Source organism: Tenebrio molitor, chromosome 1, assembly GCF_963966145.1.
Source record: "Tenebrio molitor chromosome 1, icTenMoli1.1, whole genome shotgun sequence".
Classification (NCBI taxonomy): domain Eukaryota; kingdom Metazoa; phylum Arthropoda; class Insecta; order Coleoptera; family Tenebrionidae; genus Tenebrio; species Tenebrio molitor.
The window spans coordinates 41,897,184-41,920,399 of record NC_091046.1 but is presented as its reverse complement, the minus strand read 5'-3'; the positions used below and the strand labels follow the sequence as shown (position 1 = coordinate 41,920,399).

General features: G+C 35.4%; 1 protein-coding gene and 1 pseudogene across 1 annotated transcript in view; one reads left to right on the top strand and one right to left on the bottom strand.

The window, feature by feature from the left end:
* The window catches only part of LanB2 (laminin subunit gamma-1), a 71,127-nt gene that overhangs the window by 35,381 nt on the left and 12,530 nt on the right, over nt 1-23,216 (top strand). The window contains exons 3-5 of the mRNA XM_069048157.1: nt 1,446-1,563; nt 5,689-5,872; nt 15,381-15,690. Of these exons, the coding sequence (XP_068904258.1) occupies nt 1,446-1,563; nt 5,689-5,872; nt 15,381-15,690 (612 nt within the window). The remainder of the gene's footprint in view (nt 1-1,445; nt 1,564-5,688; nt 5,873-15,380; nt 15,691-23,216) is intronic.
* Nucleotides 7,768-8,477, bottom strand: LOC138131268 (dynein light chain Tctex-type 1 pseudogene; annotated as a pseudogene).

Here is a 23,216-nt window from a genome sequence, read left to right as displayed (position 1 = left end):
ATAACTTTTTGTCGTTTTTGTCACATACAAGGCACTTCACTTTACAGAAAATAGATATTTATGCATTAAGGGAGATATGAACATGATTTTTCCCTAAGGTTGACGTGGTTATAATCCGAGGGCCCTTGGCCCGAGGAAAAACATGAATATCTCCCGTGGTGCATACAATATTTTATTTTTTAGTCTCTCTACTTAAAAGTTAAAATTTTATTAAAAATATTTAGCAGGGAAGATTGCGTGAATATATGGTTGCTATAGTTTCGTTCTCATGAGTTTGTTGCCAACAATGTGGAGGGCAAAAAAATTTGACAAATCCCAAGGGAGATATGAGTTGTTTTTCACAATCTGTATTTATGACGAAAAGAAACAATATCGTGTTACTAAAAAATAAATAGGGTTTTTTGAAAATTTCCAAGGCATACTTGATTTTTCAAAACTACAATTATGTTAGACATTAGTCTTTAACCAAGCAGGGCTGAACCGCGAAATGTTTTATCTTTTACAAGAGTCGTTTCACCTATCCGGGGACACACTGTATGTAGTTGGTGAAACCCAACTCTATCCAATTGTTGTTACGCTATTAGAGGTGTTGGATTTTCTCATGGACTATGAGTCATATCTGCGCGGAATATTGGTCTTAAGTTGGCGCTACAAACCGACCGGAAAACATCGTCATTCTTTACGTTAGTGTCGTCTCTCTCTCGTCTATTTGCATGTAAAGTAGTCGGCGTTTTCAGTTTTCATTTCAAGATTTTTCACTGGTTCATCGCTCCACCTTGGCGCAGATATTTCCAAGGTCACAGCCAATGAGAGAATCCAACACCTCTAATATGAAAGTAAAGAAACAAAATCAATAAAACTTTCACTTCAAAATTTCCTAACAGGATTGAAAACGAAAAATGAAACCAAACGCCACTCGACTGGATGATTTAGTATATGACAGGTATATCCAGAGATGAATGTTATTTCTTCATGTGACCATAAATTTGTGAAAACGTATGAATAAAACTCCGTTCGGAGAACTTTTGAACTGTCCTTGGTACGATGCGAAAAAACCGTGTCGAAAAAGCTCCGGTGGAATTTTCTCACGCGACCTCTCCGCCGCTGAAACCTGAAATGTGAGCGATTCAGCGACATGCACCGCGGGACGGTGATGGTATCTCCAACAAAAGGAATCGGAGGAAAGCGTGATTTATTCGAAATGAATAGCAACAATTCAACAATTACGAGACTAATTTGAGCCCACGTACATACGTCTGCCCGATCAAAAACGAGATTCTGATTTATGCTTCCTGCTGTTTTCTGCTACTATCGGGAATGTGGGTGTCGGACAAATCACGGTCTTCCTTTCACACTGTCGCCGACAAGAATTGCGAACTGATTCGTTTTACGTCGATCGGGGCCTTGCTGATGGCTGTTTATTTATGGTTGGTATGTCTTTGCAGGGAAAGCTTTCGACATCACGTACGTTCGGCTGTGGTTTTACTCGCCGAGGCCGGAGAGTTTCTCCATTTTCAAAAAAACATCGGAGAATTCGCCCTGGATTCCGTACCAGTACTACAGGTATTTGTCCTATTGATTAAGAAGTACATACTTGTGGATGTGGTGTCGGTGAGAGCCTCAGAGCTTTTAGTTCGCTTCATTTCTTTCACGAGAGGTTGAAAGGATGTGTTGGCGCTGAATAGACAATTCAGATATATCAGTTAATTGGAAATTACAAAATTCAATTAAAAAAACTCATACACAAGACACAATCTGAAAGTATTAAATTATGAACCATAATTCTTATACATATTTTCCATTTGCTTTCCTTATTGCTTCCTAAAACGTCAATTTTTTTCCTTTTCCATCTTCTTCATTAGCCAGTTGTCTATCTCTCTCATTCTTTTATTATTTATTTTATCAACCACACCTTTTTGCTGTAAAGGCGGTCACATACTTATTATTAGTTTAGATTTTTTTTATCATTCATCTGTTGTTTCAAATTTCTTCCATACGATATTATTTTCTTTTGCATCTTGTTAATTATATCGGGTGTTCACTTAAGTTTCCGGTCAAAGTTTGCGTCGAAGAGTCAATTGTGAACGCACCACTCGTGTAAAAACACAAAAACGGAGGTAAGATTTAAACACCTGATGCGTTCACAATCGACTCTCCAACGCCAACTTTGACCTGAAATTTTAAATGAACACCCGATACTTACTAATTCTTAACTGTATCTAAAATTAAGTGATCATTACAACTACAACACGAGAAGACGAAAAATATCTCTTTCAAATTTGAATGTCACTAAATTACCACCGTATAAAATTCATTGATGTAATAACGGATCAGTTTAAAACGGTACCCTTAAAAATAGTATCGGGTGTTCATTTAAATTTCTCCTCAAAGTTGGCGTTGAAGAGTCGATTGTGAACGCACCACTCGTCTCCAGAGTAAAAACACAAACAATGCAAAAAGTGAGGTTAGATTTAAACAGCTGATCCGTGATCTGTAATCCGTGGTGCGACTCTTCAACGCCAACTTTGAGGATAAATTTAAATGAACACTCGATATCATTAGAATAAAGACTTTTTTAGTAAATAAGGCGTTTTACTCGTTTGAAGAATATCTAAATGCTGATTTAATGATTTTTTGTACAGTTGCGGAATTAAAATTTCGGGCAGTATTGTCAATGTTATGATATAAACTCTACAACAACCTTTATGTTAATAACCTCATTTTTTACTCTTGTCATTTTTTTTTTCTTTTTAGCGTTCAAAAATTGTGATTTGCGGCATAATAACGGGTGGGCAACATATTAAAGCGATGATTTAATTACACTCAGTGCAATTAACTCAAAATTCAAAATTGACTGCGTGACTGACACAGTATAGTTTAATTTTTGAATGTCAGTCATGATGACAGTAAAAGAGATTTTGTTGAAGTGACAGAAAAATACTGCCCGAAATTTTAATTCCGCAACTGTACGTAGCATGTTTTTTTCTTCTTTTTTTTATTAAATTACTTATGCTTTATGACACAAACAAATATTTAGTTTATTTATTTGCCTTTTATCCCTAAAATTCACTTTTTAATTTCTATGACCCTGCTCCACGTTTTATGACATTTTCGACGAAACGTAGATATTTTTATTGTATTTTTTGAAAACATATTTTATATTCTCTCTCTTTTTCCATTCTTTCCACTTTTCCCCTTTAACTTACCTTGATTGCTTTCCACTACTTTTTTTTTTCTAATTTTCATATCTTCCTTTAAGCTAGTTTCTCCATAAAATCGTAGTTAAAAAATACTACCGTTATGATTATTGTATCACTGTTAACTATGTATGTATTAACTTTTTCTTTCCTGTTGTCCGTTTTTTTACTTTTCTCTACACTTGTTTTAAACATTTTTATTTTCTCATTTTCTCCGTTTATAGTTAACGTACTTTCATCATCCGTCACCATTTTTCGAACTATTTTGTTTTTTTCGTTTGACATATTTTGAAATGTAGTATTTCTTCGTTCTAGAATTTCTTGATAAAATTCATGGAGTGCTACATCACTCTCTCCACCAAATTCTTCTTCGTCTTTCTCATTTTACTCTAATTGTTTTATTTTCTTTTTTTTTATTAAATTTATTACTACCTAATTTTTCTTCATATGTACTATGCTCTTCTGTTTCCTCCTTTTTTTCATTTTTTTCAGTAATCTTTCATTAAAACCACAGTGTAGGGTTAACGTGTTTTCATTGTTACTTTATGACTCTCCTCTGGCCACTTTATGCTTATTTCCTTTTCATCTATTCTAGATGTTTTTGTTAGGTTTTTTGCATTAATAGACATTCTTTTCTTTGTTAGTTAATTTTTTGTCTCTTGATTAACATTTTCTTTTCATGATTACTTTATGACTCCCTCTTTTTCTTCTAATTTAAATGCCATTAATTTTTAATTTTTTCTATTCATATTTCTTCTTTGCTTTCTACTACATATTTCATTTTTGATTTTTTATCGAATTATATTCGTTCCTCCAGTAATATCCATGCTATTTTATCACTTTCTGTCTCTCCGTATATTTTCTTCTTTTTTCCTTCTCATTTTTTTTTGTCCTTCGTTTCTGCATATTACCATCTTTCTTGGTCTTTTGTTTAAATGTGTTCGTTCCTCTAATAATCAGTTAAAATCATAGTGTACTATTAATACTTTGTCAATGCTATTTTATCTTTCTTTCTTTCTTTTTCTTCTATTCTATGCGTCTTTTTTTAAGCAACTAATCTAACTTTTCTACTTTCCATTTTACTTTTTCACATGATATCATTTTTTGGTTCTTCCTTGTCTCCTTTTATTTTCTTCTATTGTATGTAAATGTTTTTATTCTGAGGATTCTGTGCATCTATTTAAACAATATTTTTCTTCTTTGACCTTAGTTTCTTTATTAATTACGTTATGTTTTCGCCCTTCATTAACATTCCATCATTTTATACTTTATACCTCCATCTTTTCTATTTTTTCCTTCTTTCTTTTCTAAATGTCACTAGGTTCTGATTTTCTGTATTTATTCATATTTAACATTTCTTTACTTTTCATAATTGCTTAAAATTACCCTATTTTTTGCTACGCTTAAATACGTATCCTCGTATCTTCACCAATTTTCGTGTCCACATTTAACGTTTGGCTTTCACCATTTAGCTACTGTTTGGCTCTTTCTCATCAATTTCTTTTCTTCTTCCTGCTCTTGAGTACAACTTTTCTTTTTTTATGTTTTTCTTGTATTGTATGAATAACCCAATTTTTATAATGATTTTCCTTTATGTAAACTTTTCGGCTTAACAGATATTTTAGTCTTATTTTCCTTGAAAAAAAAATGTCTTGTTTTTTCTTGGGGACTTTCTGTATTTTCTGTTTTTTTTTTCTGCTTGTCAAACTTATATCCTACGCCTTATAACAAATTATTTTTTATTAAACAGTCTATACTAAGGACAACGTAACATTTTATCTGCCCCGCCCATTTCATTTTCTTAGTTACCAATCAAATAGGTTGTTAAGACGATCTGATTTACACAGTAAAAATTTTTGACATTCGAATTGTCTTAATGACATTTTATTTTTTAGAACCTAAAACAATAATTGTGGACTTGACAGCAAAATTCTAACTTTACCTTTTTTACCTTTTTTTTTTATTCAGATTGGTCAATTTTAGTGGGCGGAGCAGATAAAAAGTTATAACGGCAATACTATAATAACGCCCATCTTTCTTATGACATTTTTTATAAACCCAACGTTCATCAACCAACTATGCCTCCAATTTTTAAATTAAAAATGCAACTTGTTAATTAAGGTAAAAATATCCGGTATTATTGACTAAACAATTTTTGTAAAAAAGAATGTAGCGTTTCACAGTCGTGCTATTTGACTCTGTTGTCTTGCTGAAAATCCTGCGTATTCCAAGAATGACAAATTGCGGACGATTTTATAAAAACAATGGAAATAATTATTGCCTGTCAACCTTTATAGAAGATTTTCGTCATAACTTATTGTCGGCTTTGTAGAAATTATGATTGTGCCAGTCACGTGCCGCGTGTTCTTATCGTTGCTGCTTTGTAATCTGAAAATTCACCATTCCCACGTGCAAAACAAGATAAATCAAACAATTATCAACACACACGCACCAGCATATGCAACACAATTAACACGGATGCTTTCTGTAGCGCCACTTGCCGAGACACCTACGGCCTGCCCGACAGCGAGCACACCACGAGAGGCGAAGAAACCAGAGCTCTCTGCACGTCGGAGTACTCCGACATTTCACCTCTTCGCGGAGGAAACGTCGCGTTTTCCACGCTGGAAGGCCGACCGTCCGCTTACAACTTCGACGCCAGTCCCGAGCTGCAGGTAGGGTCCAAATTATTATTATTACTGAGAGGCTAATGTCGGTAAATGCCCCGTTATTATGCTTCCAAATCTATTAGAGTCGATGGTATAAAATAAGCATCTAGCGGATGTTGGCCGACAGCTATGAAAATTAAAAAGGTTTTCACCTCTGCAACGGATAAAGTGCTCGATCGGTAATGCTAAGTGGGCCACCCAGGAGACCCACGACGTTGGTAATTTTGGTAATTTGCATAAATTAAATTGATTTTGCGGTGCGTATCGTGTCGACCAAAAATCGCACTAATGAAATCACGCGAAATCGTAATTATCTAGCCTTATGTTTGCAAAAAATTAAGATTGGAGTTTGTGGAAGGCGCCATCCTCGAGCGCCGCATCTCGCTCACCAAATATACTTGGATTTTAGCAATTTGGATGAAAATGGAGATATGCAAATTTAGTTAAGAATCAATTCTGCTAAAACAATACAATATTTGAATTTTCTGAAATTATGCAACAAGCGACTTGACCTACATTTCTTACGTTCGTCACAACTTAGATTTAATTCTTATCTAAATTTAAAAATATTGTTTATTGCTTCAGAAAATAATTGCCATTGGGTTGTGTTTCCAAAACCAAATTTGGGGCAATAATAATCAAACTATTAAATTTGTACTCTGTAGGTATACAGGGTATTTTACGGGTCATAAAGAGCCCAGCGGAATTAAAAATGCAACCCACAATACATTTCCAAAGTTGATGTGGCTATTTTAAATATCGTATCGTATTGTTTTAAAATGAAATTATGAGTCTATGATGACTTTGCTTCCAATAATTTTATCCTGATTTGTGGCGAATGTAATAAAAATGCTTCTGCTGTTGCGCATTTATGCAGATAATAAACATTTTCCCAAAAACTCTTCCTTTCTTCACAAATTCATTTAACAAAGCGAATGACGTTTATGTCAAAATTTATGAAACTGCACAGTTAACCATGTTTTATGTTTTTGATTCCGTGGGCTCAATATCACTCGTGAAATACCCTGCTGAATGCTCCTTATTTTATATGATTTCATAAGTTTGCTTTTTTAATTTGAAAATACTTTACGACTTGTTGAGCAAATTAAAATATTGACAATTATTTTAATTTAGAATTATTGGAAAATAATTACAGCGAACTTACACCTTAAGTCAGGATTATTCTTCTTTATCGACTCTAAGACAAAGATAAGAATAATAAAAATGTCTTAGAATTGTCTTCTGAAACAAATAGAGAATGTTCTCGAGTTTTAGGTTATGATGACAATGGTGCTGTTTCAGATCCATTGTATTCAAGTTGTATTGACCAGAAGTGGGTTATTTGCAAAGAAACAATACAATCCACACATTTCTAATTAAACAAACACTAAAATAATTTATACCACTTTCTAACAATTTACTGAGTCTATGGTCGATACCAGATACTCAACTCAATATTCTGTGGATTGCCAAAAATTGTCAAACGCTAATCGTTACCAACTGCCTTATTTGTCTAACTGTTGCCAATATACATTTCAAAATTTATTGTTGGCCTTTAACTAAATTTAGAGAATTTTTATATATATAAAGACAAAGATGAACTGATTTCTTGGAACCGGCCAGGTCTAGTCTGGTCTTCGTTCTTTCTATTAAGGTGTTTCCACTAAATAACGAAGAGTGTGATAATGGATCTGTTAAATGTTAAATCTAGAAACAGACTGGTAAAATGATTAATGAACCTTTTTCACTACTTTAGTTGTATTTTCCTGATTGAGAACACATTTGTGAAAATTTTCGTTGCAACTGACGTAACGACCTAACCTAAATTTGTTCCAACTATTCTGTAACATAACCTCACAAAACGCACCATAAGTCTGAAAATCCACTAAAACACCACTAAATATGAAAAAACACTTTTTTAGAAAATTTCCGTATAATATCAGCGATTTTTACAGTCAAGTACAACGTATAGTAGGTATATTTTGAAAACAAAAATACAAGAATAAGTTTGCTGTTAAGAAATGAGTACTAACTCAAGCCACCCTTAATTTCACCTCGAATTTCGTTGTCACAAAATGGAGTTAGATCGCTAGTCCGAAAACGGTCACGATACAGTACATGGTCTTGTTCTCCCACCTGACGGTGCAGGTGCCATCCGTGGTACTGTCCCAGTAGCAAGAACTGGCGGTGTGCAGTCCAGCCCCCGTCTTCTGCATGATCGAGCAGGTGACCACGTACTTGAAGTTCTTCTTCAGCTTGCTCAAGGCACTCAGGCACTGTTCGGAAACTTTGGCACTCCACTGGTTAACTTTGTCGGTCTCGTAGGTGGTCCCGCTCAGCAAGGATTCGATCGTGTCCTTGACGATCTTGTTGACGTCGTCCGGCACAAACTGATCGTCGTCATCCATCTTCGGCGAATTTTGATAAGTTCGATTGATTTGTGACAGGCGAATTTTGTTTTGAAACATGACGATCGGATCGTTTCGCGGGTGGATGTTGGCGCGCCGTTCGTGTCTTGCCGCGAAATGAAGCCCCGAAGAAGTGCTCCAAGCTAATAATTTCCAGTAAACGATGAAACGCGTTTAACAGTCACACAGTGCTGGCACGCGATGTTTATTGTTTGCTTATCGTCTGCTATTTCCTACTGCTATTTACCTCTCCGACTCGGTATGCAAACTAATTAATTATATTGCCTGAACTATGGCCAGAGGAAACGTTTTAGACGTAAAAGGGTCATTATACACCGCCGAGGAAAAAATCCGATACCATATGGAAGGAAAATCGATTGCTGTGCCAGGCGTTTCATGACTCCCTTAGAAAAACCTGCTCAGGTTGGGGTACAAGATGTTATACGTGTTTAATGCGTTTATTAGATTCTTGTGGCAATATTCCGTGTCGCCACGATTCGTTGTCTCTATCCGAACTAAGGGGTTTTTGTAACGCAATTTAAACAATACGAACCACAAAGGTTTTTTATGGTATAGATCGTACAATACGACTCTAAATTAGACGTTTTTCCTTTTGTAATAACAATAAGGATCGATTTCTCTCTCTTGCAAGTTGCAAGACAAGAACTTTCCAGCAGCGAGAAGTGTATTTTAGGTTGCAGGATTAGTGCATTACTGACTGTATGTTGGGTTATCTATACAACTCTTTCGTTAATCAGTTTTGCAACAAAAAGTTTCAATAAATGAAAAAATACTACTTGTGAAAAATGTAACGTTATTAACAAACACACCTTGTACAAGTTGAGCAATAAAAATTATGATTTTAATTGTTGTTATTTGGTAAACGTTTATGATGTTGGTAATATAAATATTAGTTCCTGTTGCTTGTTTTCAAAAACGGTAAAAGCAAACATAACATAAAATAGATATTTTTAGAACCTTGGAACTTCCGCAAAATAACTCATAGGAAAATAACTGCTCATTCCGAAATGTTATAAATTTTAAACTCATTTAACTGTTAAACAAAAACTGACTCTATTTTTTAAATCGTTAATTAGGTACTTCTGGACCGTGCTTCTGGACATTATTTATTATTGTTTTTAGGTTGAGATTTTTTCTTCAAAAATTATGACAGATTTGACCTAAAAACAAATAATGAATAATTATAATAATTATTATTTTATTAAAACAGAAAGATTTGAGTTGTTCTTGTTATTGCACGTATTGATTTTAATCTTGCAAGATTTTTTTTTCCATTGGATAACTTTAACCTTGTCTTCGTCAATTTTTAAATTAATTTTTACCCCTCACGTTTTTACCTTATCTTGGATAAAAAGTGTTTGGAATTCTGACATTTAAATCATTCTAACTGGACGCACAAATAATATCAAGATCTGATCCTTTCAGGATAATACCGTACGATCAACAATTACTTAGATAAGGGGCGGCTATGACTTTGACAGTGTCAGATTTTTCGTATCTTTGCTAACTCAGCTAATAAACGTCAAACAACTGTCACTATGAATAAAATTTTATCTCAAAAATGGTTTTTACTTCAGAACATAAAAGATGCATCATTGAATTTTCAATAACGGAGAATGGACATGGACATGGACATGGACAGTTGCCTGTTTGGTCCAGTTTCGTAAAAAATTCTAAATTTAAATTGAAAAAGGTGTATGCAACCAAAAATACTTCCATGCATCCAGAGCATCTGAAAGTCTAGATTTCGAAATACGTTCCAAATTCCAGAGGCTTCTTTGATCTATAATTGTTAATCGCACGGTACAATTTCACCGGATTCTAATTCATGTTAGAATGTTGAAAATTTTCAGGATTCAGTGGTCATAAGTAATATGCAGTGGAAAGAAATATCCTCTTGAAAGAAAATTTTGTAAATTGTTGGATTTTATGTATTTTATAGTGTTTCAAACAATGACCTCAGGCCATCATCAGCAGTTATGCTGTTTTGTTGGTTGCATACGTAACAACACGTTTAAAACTAAAGGTGTGAATGTATATAGATTTATTTTTGAAATTACTTTACTGCTTTCACAAACGTACGACATATTTTGATAGTAATTTTAATTAAAAATCTTGGAATAGATTCCAGGTTAGAAAGATGCCTTCTGGTGTGAAATTGTCTCAAAGTGCACACCTTATTGCATAGAGGTGTGTTGTTGTGTCCTCCAAGGAAGTATTGAATTGAATCGAAATCGAAACTTTTGTAATGTTTTATTCCAGCTATCTAAGGAAATAAAACGTGTGCAGTAGAGAGTATTGCCATTTTAGTAATACTTTAGATATTCTATTGAAGCATACTCGTACTTCTCTTGAAGGGCTTTTGGATAGGTAGTGATCTAGTCTGGATTATTTCAACAGGAGTTTCAGGTTCTGGTTTAATTTCGCTCCTAGAGCCGGAGTGGTCTAGCATTTTAATATGGGATAGTCTCGTCTTCCGTAATAGTTTTTTGTCATTATCATGAATTACGTCTGTACTCGTATTTCTGTAACCCATTTTTACACATACGTGTATTTATGCGCATATTTCAAGGAATACTTTTATTAAGTAAAATAAAATAATTCTTTTCAGAGATGTTTTACGAAATATGCACATGTATTATTTATGAGACCGTTTTCTTTGACTTTGATCTCCTGAATAAGTCATTTAATTAGAGATGAAATAAAATGTAAAATAATGACAAATTATCATTCTGATTTATGAGGCAAACAAGATTTGTAACGTCATTACAATTTATTAATATCTATAAATGAAACTTGACCAGAATTATCCGTTGTAATTTTTATTGATTTCACTGTATTGAAGTGTCAACTTTAGTTACTGGACAGTTACGCTTTCGTAACTAGCATCGTCAAGTTGGTACCGATAATCAAAAAGCACTTGATATATTTTTTTGACAGTTTTGAGAAATTTTTCAAGACCTGTCAGAAATGTAACGTTGAATGTGTTGTCTAGGGCAACGGTTCGTTATCTGCTCATTTTGCTTTAGGGCAGTGAAGAGGCGGTTTACAAAGGAGAAAAATGAGAATTTATGACAGTTGAAAACAATAAATACATTTGTTGATTATTTATTGCAGCAACACCATTCGTTTCAACGAGTGGTGTAAAAATATTGTAAAATAAAACAATATTTTGTGTTTTTGACCCATCAGAGTCCTCCATATTATTTCAAAAAGTGACAATTAGTGATCAGTTTTAGTCGTCTGTTAACTTAAACATGATTCAAAGAGAAGAAGGAAAAGAAACGGATGGAAGAAGAAATGAAGATGAAAGGTATAAAGACGGAAGAAGAGGTGTGGAGATACATAAATAGGGAAAGAAAGAAAAAAGGAGAAATAGTGAGTGATAGAATTACTATGGAGGAATGGAGAAAGTACTTCAGTGAGTTGTTGGGGGGTGAGGAAAACAGACAAGAAAAGGAAAAGAGACAACACAGAGTGGGAGAAATAGAAGAGATAACAAGAGAAGAATTAGAGCAACAACTAAGAAAACTGAAAAGGAAAAAGGCACCGGGGAGGGACGGTATACAGAACGAATCGTGGATATATGGAACTGAAAGGGAAGTTGATAGGTTGTTAGAGATAATGAATGGAGTGTGGAAGGGAGAGGGCTTCCCCCAGGAGTGGAAGGAGGGGATAATATGCCCCATATATAAGAAAGGAGAAAAGGATACAGCCAGCAATTACAGGGGGATCACGCTCCTTAATACGGCATATGAGGTATACGCGATGATTGTGGAAGAAAGACTGATGAAGGAAATGAATGAGCGGGGTGCGTTACCAGACGGGCAGGCGGGATTTAGGAAAGGTAGAGGGACTATGGACAACGTATATATCTTGAATCATATAATAGGAAATGAGATAAAAAAGAGGGGTAGCAAGATATATGCATTTTTTGTAGACCTGAAGGCGGCTTTTGATAATGTGGAAAGAGACTTACTGTGGGAATACTTGAGAAAGAAAGGGATAAATGAGCATCTGGTAACAAAAATAGAAGAGATATATGAAGAGACGATAAGTAGAGTGAGAGTGGATGGAAGAGTGAGTGAATGTTTCAAGACGTATAAGGGAGTAAGACAAGGTTGCCCACTAAGCCCCAGCCTGTTTGCAGCGTTTATAGGAGATATAGAGGAGATGTTCAGGAAGGGGCAGGCAGGGGGGGTCGTGGTGGGCAAAGAAAAAGTGTGGTCTTTGGCATACGCGGATGATTTGGTGGTGCTAGCGAGAGAGGAGAAAGGTATGAAAGAAATGTTGGGAAACATGGAGAAATATATGAGGAGGAAAAAGTTGACGGTGAATGTAGAGAAATCCAAGATGATGGTGTTTAGAAAGGGGGGTGGTAGGAGAAAAATAAATGAGTGGAGATGGGAAAAGGATAAAATTGAAGAAGTGAAAGAATTTAAGTATTTAGGTTATGTGATGAATGAAAGAAACACAGCAGCAGCACATGTGAGAGAGTTAGTGAAAAAAGCGAATAAGATAATAGGAGCGGTATGGGGGATAGGAGAGAGAAAATTTGGACATGACTTTAGAAGGAGAATAATGATGTTTGATAGTCTGGTGAAAAGCGTGATGATGTATGGAGCGGAAATATGGGGATGGAGAGAGCAAGAAGGGTTGGAAGGGGTGCAAGGAAAATATTTGAAATGGGTGCTAGGAGTAGATAGAGAGACACCGGGCTATATAGTGATGGAGGAAACAAAAAGGGATGGAATAAGAATAGAAGCAGGAAAGAGAGCAATAAGATTTGAGGAGAGGTTGATAGAGAGAGGAGAGTGTAGAATTTTGCAAGAGTGTCTGAAAGAAAAAAGGAAAGAAATAGGAAAAGGGGTATGGAAAGAGAGGGAGGCATATTTCGAAAGAAATGGGTATGCAGGAGCGGAGATAGAAAGAATGCGAGAGGGAGGCAGAGCAATGACACATGAATTGGTGCAGAGAGACAGAGATGTGCAAGTGCAGGAAAGAAGAACGAGAATTAGGGAATCTAGGTACAATGGGAAGTATGAAAAAATAATAACGGAAGAACTACCAAAGTACCTAGGAAGAGAGAGTAGAAAGGAGAGAGTGATAATAGCAAGATTTAGGTGTGGAAATGAGGAGAGAGAGAATAAATATTGGAATGAGGATAGGATTAGAGTGTGCAGGATGTGTGGAGAAAAAAAGGAGACGATAGAACATATGTTGAATGAATGCGTAGAATTGAGAGAGAGAGAGAGGAAAGTAGAAAAGAAATGTTGAATGAGGACGGAAGAGGGATCGAATGGATGAAGAAGGTTGAGTGGAGAAGAGGGACAATATGTGGGGAGGGATAATTGTATTTGGAAAGCTGCTAATTTGTTATTGTTTTGAATTATTGTCTTATTTAGTTAGTTAGTTTTAGTTATTATATTATATTTTATTGTATTTTATTGAGTTAGTGGGAAATGTCGAAAATCGGATAATTTATAAACCTGTATAGGTATTAAATATACATACAACAACAACTTAAACATGATTTAAATTTAAAAATTATGTACTTGAAACGAAATTAATATCTGGAAACCATGTAAACTCTACCGTATAAATTTGATCACTCAATTTTGAGCCCCCTGTATACATTTTGAAAATTTAAATTATCGAATTAATTCTACAAAATGATTTAAAGAACCGTGTAAATAGAATAATCTATAGAGTTTCTAATTTTCATATTAATTATTCCGACATACAAAGCTATAATTAACAGTGTGTGCAACTTTTATAAATCTCGAAAAAGTGCTGTAATAATAATAGTCTGTGTTTTGCGATGATTAATGGTATATTTGCAATTTTTGCATTTCATAAACTACCTTACATAACCACGACTTAATCATCTACTGTTGACTTGTTAATCTGAAATCTGAGATTCCCATATATTTAACAGTTTATTAAAAACTTTACGAGACATTTAATCTTCGTCCAAGATTTATGACAGCCTTAGTTTTTACATCCTATTCCGGTAATGAGATGTATTGGCCTTTTAGCAATTTAAATTCTGTCAAATATATCAAACAAGTCTTAATTTTGGACAAAATAATTAAGTAAACACCAAACACACATTCCCAAGATGAGTAACCCTCCATCATTTGCAGTTGTTAATTAATTACACACTAATTCAAAGAAATTCACTATGATTACCTGACATGTTCTTTTTCGACATTCCGTCGTACATTTTCACAACCCAGCGTGTATTTATCCTACTTAAAAATGAAACTAATTAAGTGTAATTACGGAAAACGTTTTAACAAAACTTAATTATAGGATTTTAGAATAATCTCTACATCTTAATCGTCCTCCTCCGAAGGTACATAATCATTGTCTGTAACTCTTGATATGATAATTTCCCTGTACACACACTCCCAAAACTCGTGATTTACCCAAGAGAAGAATGCACAAAAAATGAAAACGTTTTTTATTCGGTGGAATCAATTGTCTGGGAGCGTCTGAAATCTTGATGTTTTTAAGAAAGACTGTACGTGCTCAAATATTTACCCACTCCTTCCTCGAGGTATGTTTCTCCCTTAATTTGGTGATATCACGCCAGTACTACCTGGTGGTTGCATATTACTATGTTATTTATTAGAACTGACTTGGACGCTATAACAACACTCCGGGCGAGGATTACAGATAACTGCTTGCAATTATCTCACTGTTTTCTAATTTTAATCATTGATGCGTGGTACTGATTACTGCAGTGATTTCACTTTCTGCACGCAGAGTCCAACAATCATCGAAATTGACACATTTAAATGACCGGTACTAATTACCAGAATACAGACTAGGTACTATTTGGTACTGCTCGTCCACTACTATCTTCCGGGTGTCTGCGAGTGTCCAACTGCGCCATGAAGATAATTTCTTTGTAATATCACCGAGTCAAAAGCGCTTTGTACTTGAGCAAACTCCTCGAGTACGACGCAGTACCGGTATGGAATTTAGAAAGAATTATCTGAAATTTCGGTGGTGATTGATCGTCGTTTGGGTGAAAGCGGTTGAAACGGATTTGATAAGCTGAACGTACCATTTTTCAGGAATGGGTGACAGCCACCGACATTGTGATAACGCTGGACCGGCTCAACACCTTCGGTGATGAAGTGTTCGGCGATCAACAAGTGTTGCGCTCCTATTTCTACGCCATCGCCGACGTGGCCGTGGGGGCAAGGTGCAAGTGCAACGGTCACGCTTCCGAATGCATCGCTTCGACGGGAGTCGACGGCTCCAGGAGGAGAGTGTGCAAATGCGAGCACAACACTGCGGGGCCGGACTGCAACGAGTGTTTGCCGTTTTACAACGACGCCCCGTGGAAGAGGGCCACCGCGAGGGACGCGCACGAGTGCAAACGTAAGTCATTTTTGTACCATTAAAAGCACAAAAGGAAGAGAAGTGCCGCTGATGGGAGTACCGGAAGTCGGGTGATTGCCCGTAATTATTGTGCAGTCGCAATTATGGACTGTATAAGGGTACGCTTGATGTCAATTAGATGATGGAAGATAAATTGCTGAGCTGATCATTGTTGCCGCCTTGGCAGTTTTAATTGTGTAATATCTTTGTGTCGGTACTGTGAGAGAGAGTCGCGTTGTGTTCTCTTGACCACGTTTATACAACTGTCACAGGGATAAAAATCATATAGAAGTTATAACTTGTTATTCAAAATTTTGTGCTTCTTGTACTTAATAAAAATAAATAAAGTAACAAAAAAGGAAAACACTAAAGATGGTAAAGATGATAATAATTTTAATAAACGACATAAAGGCCATAATAATGAAGATGGATAATAACTAAAGTTTATGCAGTTTTACAATAAAGTAAGAACTAATATTAAAAATAATGATAAGCAAAAAAATGCAATTACATACATCTTTTTTGAACTCGCTACCTTCAAAATAACATTCCGCCACCGCAACAGTCATCTGCGATTTCGCGCACTAGTGCTTCAAAATCATCAAAAAAGTATTCGCCTTTTTGAGCATTCACAAAAAATATTGTACAAAGTATGTACAAACTTTGAAGCGAGAAGACGTATTCGGCACAATCGCGCAAATGAAGCACTCGCTACTTCGTCGCTCGTGCCTCAAATACTGCGCTCATGCGCGAAAAATGTCTTCTCGCGCATTATTGTGTATACTTAAAGTAAAATAATTTGTGTAGCGGGGATGTTTGGTTTTTTTATTATCAATAGATCTACATCTGTTTACAAATTGTTACACCACCGGAAGGACCTCAATTAATAAGGATTAGGGATAATTGCCATCGCTGTAAATTTGTATTACATATTACATGTAGCTTGATAAATTTAGAAACTAGTCGTGTTTCTAGATTAGTTTTCACAGCCATGGGGCAAGAATTTTTTAATCCGTATGTTAATACAGAAAAAAGCATATTTATGTGACTACATTTATACCTTATTTGGACAGAAGAGGAAATGAGAAATCATCATCCACTTATAAAAATGAAAATATGCCCATGTTTAGAATTTATCGAATAGTTAAAGGTAGAAATTGGAATTTCTTGGTAAGGTATCAAAAACAATAGTTATCACATGGCCAGTGAGCGCTTGCAAAGCAATTTCTGGCCTTGTAATACACACAAAATTTTTCTTAAAATATTTTCGGATAGGGAATTTATTTTTCTTCCATTGGCAACATAAAGGACCCATGAAGTGACTGTGACAACACAAAAGTCAATCAATTCTTCACATATTCAGAACCGTCGTCGTCCTCCCTGTTGTTGCTAACCCGTCGCCAGTTGTCTACGAGGGTTGCCAACCTGGTGGCGAACTTTTTACGAGGACTAGAGTCAGCTGTTCGTCGTTACCCCATTCGCTGTCGTAAGCGGAGGCCGCCCGCCCGTAAGCCTGATAACCCCCTCGGCCTTTACTAATTGGACTTCTGGTACATCTGCCCAACATCAATATTTCATACTTAGAAAATTCTACAAAGATTCCACATGTCATTGACACACAGTGCGACCAACCTAAAATGTTTCGTTAAAAATTCCTGTTTCGATTTTCTTGCCTAGGCAAGATTTGGGCAAATGAAAACTCAGTAAATTTAGACGGAGGCCGGAAAAGTACTATTTTTAACAGCAGAGGGGAAAAATGTCAAAAAGATAAGAACACAGTTGGTGTTTCTCATGAAAAATTAATTGTACAATATATTAATAAAGAATAATCTGAATTTTGCTGTTTTTTGCATTTAGGAAATGTTACTGCAGTGTACTTGTCTTTTACTTTACACATTGGCAGAGTTGAGACTTTTGGACATTTTGGAATTTAGAATTTAGTTTACTGAAAAACAGCATACTAGCTAGCTGGAAGACCTAAAATGATAAAAATTGTAATGCAAATGTACACTTATTATTAATTTCACCGTTACTTGTACAAAATATTAAAATTATGTCATAATGACATTACCGCATCAGTGTCGTAAAGTGACACTTTACCGTACTATGTTCTTTTCTTGTGATTTCGCTGGTATCAAAATTTTAATAGCCGCATTTGCTGCCATTTCCATGACTGAGGAAACACTTTCTCGTGTACATCATCTGCATTTTAGCAGTGACAGAAGCGTGACAAAAGTAAAAAGTGGCTGCAACCTACCACATTGGTTTCTAACGGGAATAATTGATAGTAAATAAAACGGACGATATTCGTATCGTAATTTTAAATTGCGACACTTGTATCATAAATAACTATTAGGTAAACACATGTTTATCAAGAACGATGTTTTACAGGCCTAGCTCTACAAGCTGCAGTATACATAAATAATATTATTTATTGTCCTCAAAACATTTAATCCAATCAAATTACCTACTCACAAAACTTGAATTATACTTATATCGGGTGTTTTTTTTTAATTCCACCTCGTAGTAGGCGTTGAAGAGTCTATGCGAACGCACCACTCGTGTAAAACGTCATATTTAAACAGCTGATCGGTGATCCCTAACCCGTATAGTGCATTCACAATCGACTCTTCAAGCCTACTATGAAGTGAAATTTAAAGAAAACACCCGATATATTGCACTAGTGAGTTTGAAATTTGTTCCTTAAAAAATCTCTCGTGCATGTCAAACTGTCGATAATTTCGTCTCGTCTCCATTCACGCACTTCCAGAAAGTTATCTACAAATTGACATGCACTAAGGATATTTCTACTGAATATTTACCTAATGTTAATGATTTTATCATAAAATATTCCGACGAAATTATGTACTTTGGCTTGATTTGGCCCTCATTATACTGGTCCCCTCGAGGGTTTTCGGTTAATTTTATCAAGATTAGTACAGAATAGTGGATGAACAACCAAATCAATTAAATTGTTGAAAGCTATGATAATGGAGCAACTTGAGAAGTTTGACCTACAAGTCATGCCAGATACGATGAAGATGTTTAAATAAAGCGTACAGAAATACATAAAGGAGGATCATTGACGGCGTGGAAATTCGTCATTTTTGAAAAATTTGTACTTAATAAAAATAAATCTAGAGTAACAAAAAAGGAAAACACTAAAGATGGTAAAGATAATAATTTAAATAAACGACATAAAGGCCATAATAATGAAGCTAAGTTATGAATCAGTTAAAAAAAATTGTTGGAGAGTATTTCGTTATTTATAAAGTTTGTACCAGGCGATCGAAAAAAAAAATCGAGTAGCTATGCAGTTCAGTTGTCAAAGACTGTATTTGACAACCGTCAAAGATTAAAATATATTTCTTTGACAACAGCAATATTTACACTACTGTATTATCAAAGACTCAACCAAATAAAACACAAAGAACAAATCTTGGACTCAAAATGTTCACGCAATTTAAAAAACGGTCAATGTTCGCGGGTTCAAATGAAATCTTGGGCTGGGAAGGCTTTGGAAACCGACAATTGTTGTGATTTTTTAAAGTGTAAATTAATTGGAGCATGTTGACAGCTAACCTAAAATTTAGAAACAAATAAATCTTTCTTTTTTTCTTTCTTTCCAATGTTTTACCTACAATAACTTAACGATTCCTATTCTCGAAGCGAATATCTAAGAGCACCATTTGCTGAAAACAAACAATTCAATTATGTCCCGCTTAAACATAAACAAACGTCATTCGTATCAAACGGCGGGAAATTTAAACTGTAAACTGTTCTAAACAATTTACTTTTTCCAACGCCTACTCAGCCCAGGATTTCATTTGAACGGATGATACAAATAAAAATTCTATAATCTGAAAAACATACTTAGCATTCCGCAGTCGGCTGCTCTTGCACCTCTTCTAATGATAAGTTGTCGATTTTGAATCTGAGACCAAACTTACTTGTCAGTGTTTGAAGTTTCTGGGTTTCAATAACGCCAAATAAGTTGCACAAATCAATTGTTTTGAAATTCTCGTGTACAAGAGCAAAAGAAAGAAAGTTCTTCTTAAAGTTGTCCAACTTGAATGGGACGTTTTCCAATTTCTTTCGAACAACACAGACAATATTCTATTAAATTTTAACTTTTAACTCTTTACTACTTCAGTACTTTTTGAGTTTTGCGGTTGAAATTGAAACAATCTGGAGTAATATAACGGGTGTTCTTTTAAATTTTCCGTCGAAGTTAGTGTTGATTAGAACTCTGTTTATCTGTTTGAATCTAACCTCACTTTTTGCGTTGTTTGTGTTTTTAATCTGCAATTTGAAAAATCAGTGTTTTTAAGACGACTGGTTCATTCACAATCGACTCATCAACGCCAACTTCGACGCCAAATTTAAAAAAACAGCTTTACATTATGTATTTTTTAATGTTTCGTTAAGACAAGTAAAGCTCATAAGATAACGTCCAATTCGCTCAAGATAAATGATCTGAGATGCGATCAAAACCGACTGCAATGTCTGATTCTGACTTGGCTTTTATTCCATCCGCCACTCTTCATTGTCTCTTTTGCCTCAGCCAGTCCACTTCATTCTCGCTGTATAAGCCCTGACGAATTAATTTTGAGGACGACAAGCTCGCAGTAAAGCTCTTGATATATAAGTTCGCAACAAAAGCTACCTGGCGGCGGGGGGCCGCTCCGCAGCCGCCAACATTGTCTTTATCCGGTGACCGGCGCCGGACCTTTCCAACCATATTTTTACGAGCGCCATAAAATAATTTGACGTCGTAAGCACTAAAACGCTCCCCTGCTATCTGCACGTCACCTTTTCGATCGCCGACACCGTCGTCGCTCTCTTAAACACCTGAGAACCGTCTTCACACAGTTCCCAGTTTAATTTTCCTCATTCGAGTCCATCTGCGGCGATAAAAAATACATAAACCCCACAGGTTGAGCGGCAGTTAAAGCTATCATATTGTATTTCAATCAGACAATCCTTTTGTCGAAGCTTCCAGTTGAAGGATCCGAGCAATAATTTTCTTCATTGGTAGTCGGTTAAGAGACGTGTGTAAAGACGGTTTGTATGGAAGCGAAACTCCGATTACTACTTGCTCCAGGTCTTCTCCATAAAGAGAAAGGTGAACGGTCGCCTCACCAAAGCCATATTACCACAACAATACGACCAATATCCACTTAAAAGGCTACAAATCGCGCTAATTGCCCCTTTTATCTGACTGCTAATTATGCGAAAGTTTCTATAAATTCAATTTATTGGCCGGTTTTTAATTGACGTGAGTTGTTGGAGCTCCGTTCACTTAGCGCACGCCGCCATTAAACTCGGTACCGAAGGAACAAAAGCACACGAGTTAAATTTCATTGTTTCACTGCTGCTTTTTGTATTCCTTTTGGGGGATTTGGGCGGCGCTCAAGTTACAAATCAAAAGTTTCTTCCGCCTGTGAGAAGCAAACAACACGTGCTTCTACCACACAGCGCGCTCCTCCACGACGAAAATATATTTTTCCTATTATTTTTACAACAATTAAAGCTGCAACCTGCACAATGCTATTCACTACTAGTGCAGATTTTCTAAATTTAATTTTATAATTTAAAACTAAACTTTACTCAAAATTAGAGCGTCAGAGTAAGCACACTTGCCGTTACCAACATTGCGTTATTACCAAAAAATCTAGGGAGAATGCAGTGGACTATGATTTATGCAGAACATCGATCACACAAATTATTAAATTATTATTAATAATAATCCAATTTGATTTTTTTTAAATAAAATTTATTAATAATTTGTGTTGTAATACCTATATAAAGTCCATTCAAAAATCAAGAAACCACCACCTGTTGCTTTAGGTTGGTAAAATTTAAAAAACCCTAGGTAGATATTTTTTCGTACTATGTTGGTCATTATAAATTATGACATTTATTTGATTCAAAATAAAATTGAATTGCTTTGAATTCCGTTCATATTGTTTTATTAGCAGCAGGTTTCATTTATTTATCAAGACATTTAATAAACACTTAACCTCAAAATTACAATTATCACCAAATTTTACACTAAACAGCGTTGCCGATAGTAATTTTCGAGGAAAATGCGACGTTGGTGGTTTTTTTATTTTTGAATGGACTTTATGCATGTAATTTAATTTTGATGTTGCAAAAATTATGAATGCAGCTTGTGCATGAATCATCTTTTTTGGCGTGGGATTACAACATGTGCTGCGCCCGTGCGTGTAAATTTCCCACTTGTACAAAAATTCCGTGACGTGTTTTATGGATTGGTTGATTTGAACCATCCTGTATTAAAATGTTAGTTGTCACGTTGGTTAGTGTAATTTTTGAGTGATTTATGCATCTTGCGGCGATAGCTGCAAAATCCGAAATTTAAGAAAGCAATAAAACCAAATTTTTCAGCAATAAAATTTAACGACAAGATTATAAAATAAATTTTTTACGGCAATTCTTATTTAGATAAGAAGATTTAAATAAAGCGTCTGTCGGGTCACGCCGATTTCCTTCTTTGGAGTGACCCAAAAAGAAGAAAAACTTTTATTTGTCGATATGCCGGACTGGTCGACGGTTTCAAGAATTAGCTCAAAGTCGTATTCTTGCAAACAATCTCGAGCACAAAGAGTCGCATTCTTATTTTTGTCTCTAATTTGAATAAATCCCACAAGCTCATTATTCTCTTGCGGCCAGATTTCTTTTTATTTTTTGTTTGTGTCGCCACTCACCTCCACTTTTTACTTTTCTTAATTACGCAACTACAAAGAAGAATATCGAAAGAACCTAATAACATCTCGAACAGCTTTTTAAGGTCACATCGAGGATTGTTCTTTGATATGCCGTTGAACCTGCACTGACACTAATCCCTTTATAATGAATGTTTGAAAAATACTGAAAGTGACACTTCTTATTATTGGATCTGACGATAAGATCGTCGAATTGCCTTAATCTAACACCCGATTGCTCAATAAAGCCACTCTCGGTGGCGACAAAAACCAATCAAAAGCAGTTCTGGCGAATTCTTAATTTAAACACACTTTTTGTCTGATGATCCGATGCAACGCAAAAACAAAGAGTCTTAACCTCAAAACCGTGTCCAGTTAATTTATTCCGCAAAGTCGATAATGAAGCGATTCGGATATTTTCGGGGAAATAATAAAAAACCAAGAACATGAGCAGCTTTCTAGATTTAGGCATAGAATATTTTGTAAATAATATACATCATCCGACGTGTTGCATAATATTCTCATTACACAACGGTGTTCAGCGGTGGTTCATTAATTATCAGCAGGTAGCACTGAGCGGCACATAATGTCATGTCGTCTTCCAGACACATTCGTCAGAGGTGGAGCTCCTCCACGAGGAGAGAAATTTTCCAATTCCAAATCATTTCACATCTGAATAATAACATACCAAGTGTGACAAGTCCGGAATTGGTTTTTTGTCATTTTGAGAATGTTTTGATTTTGACAGGTCGGCCTGGGGGCCCCAGCTTCTCGGAAGCATTTCTGATCTGGTATTTG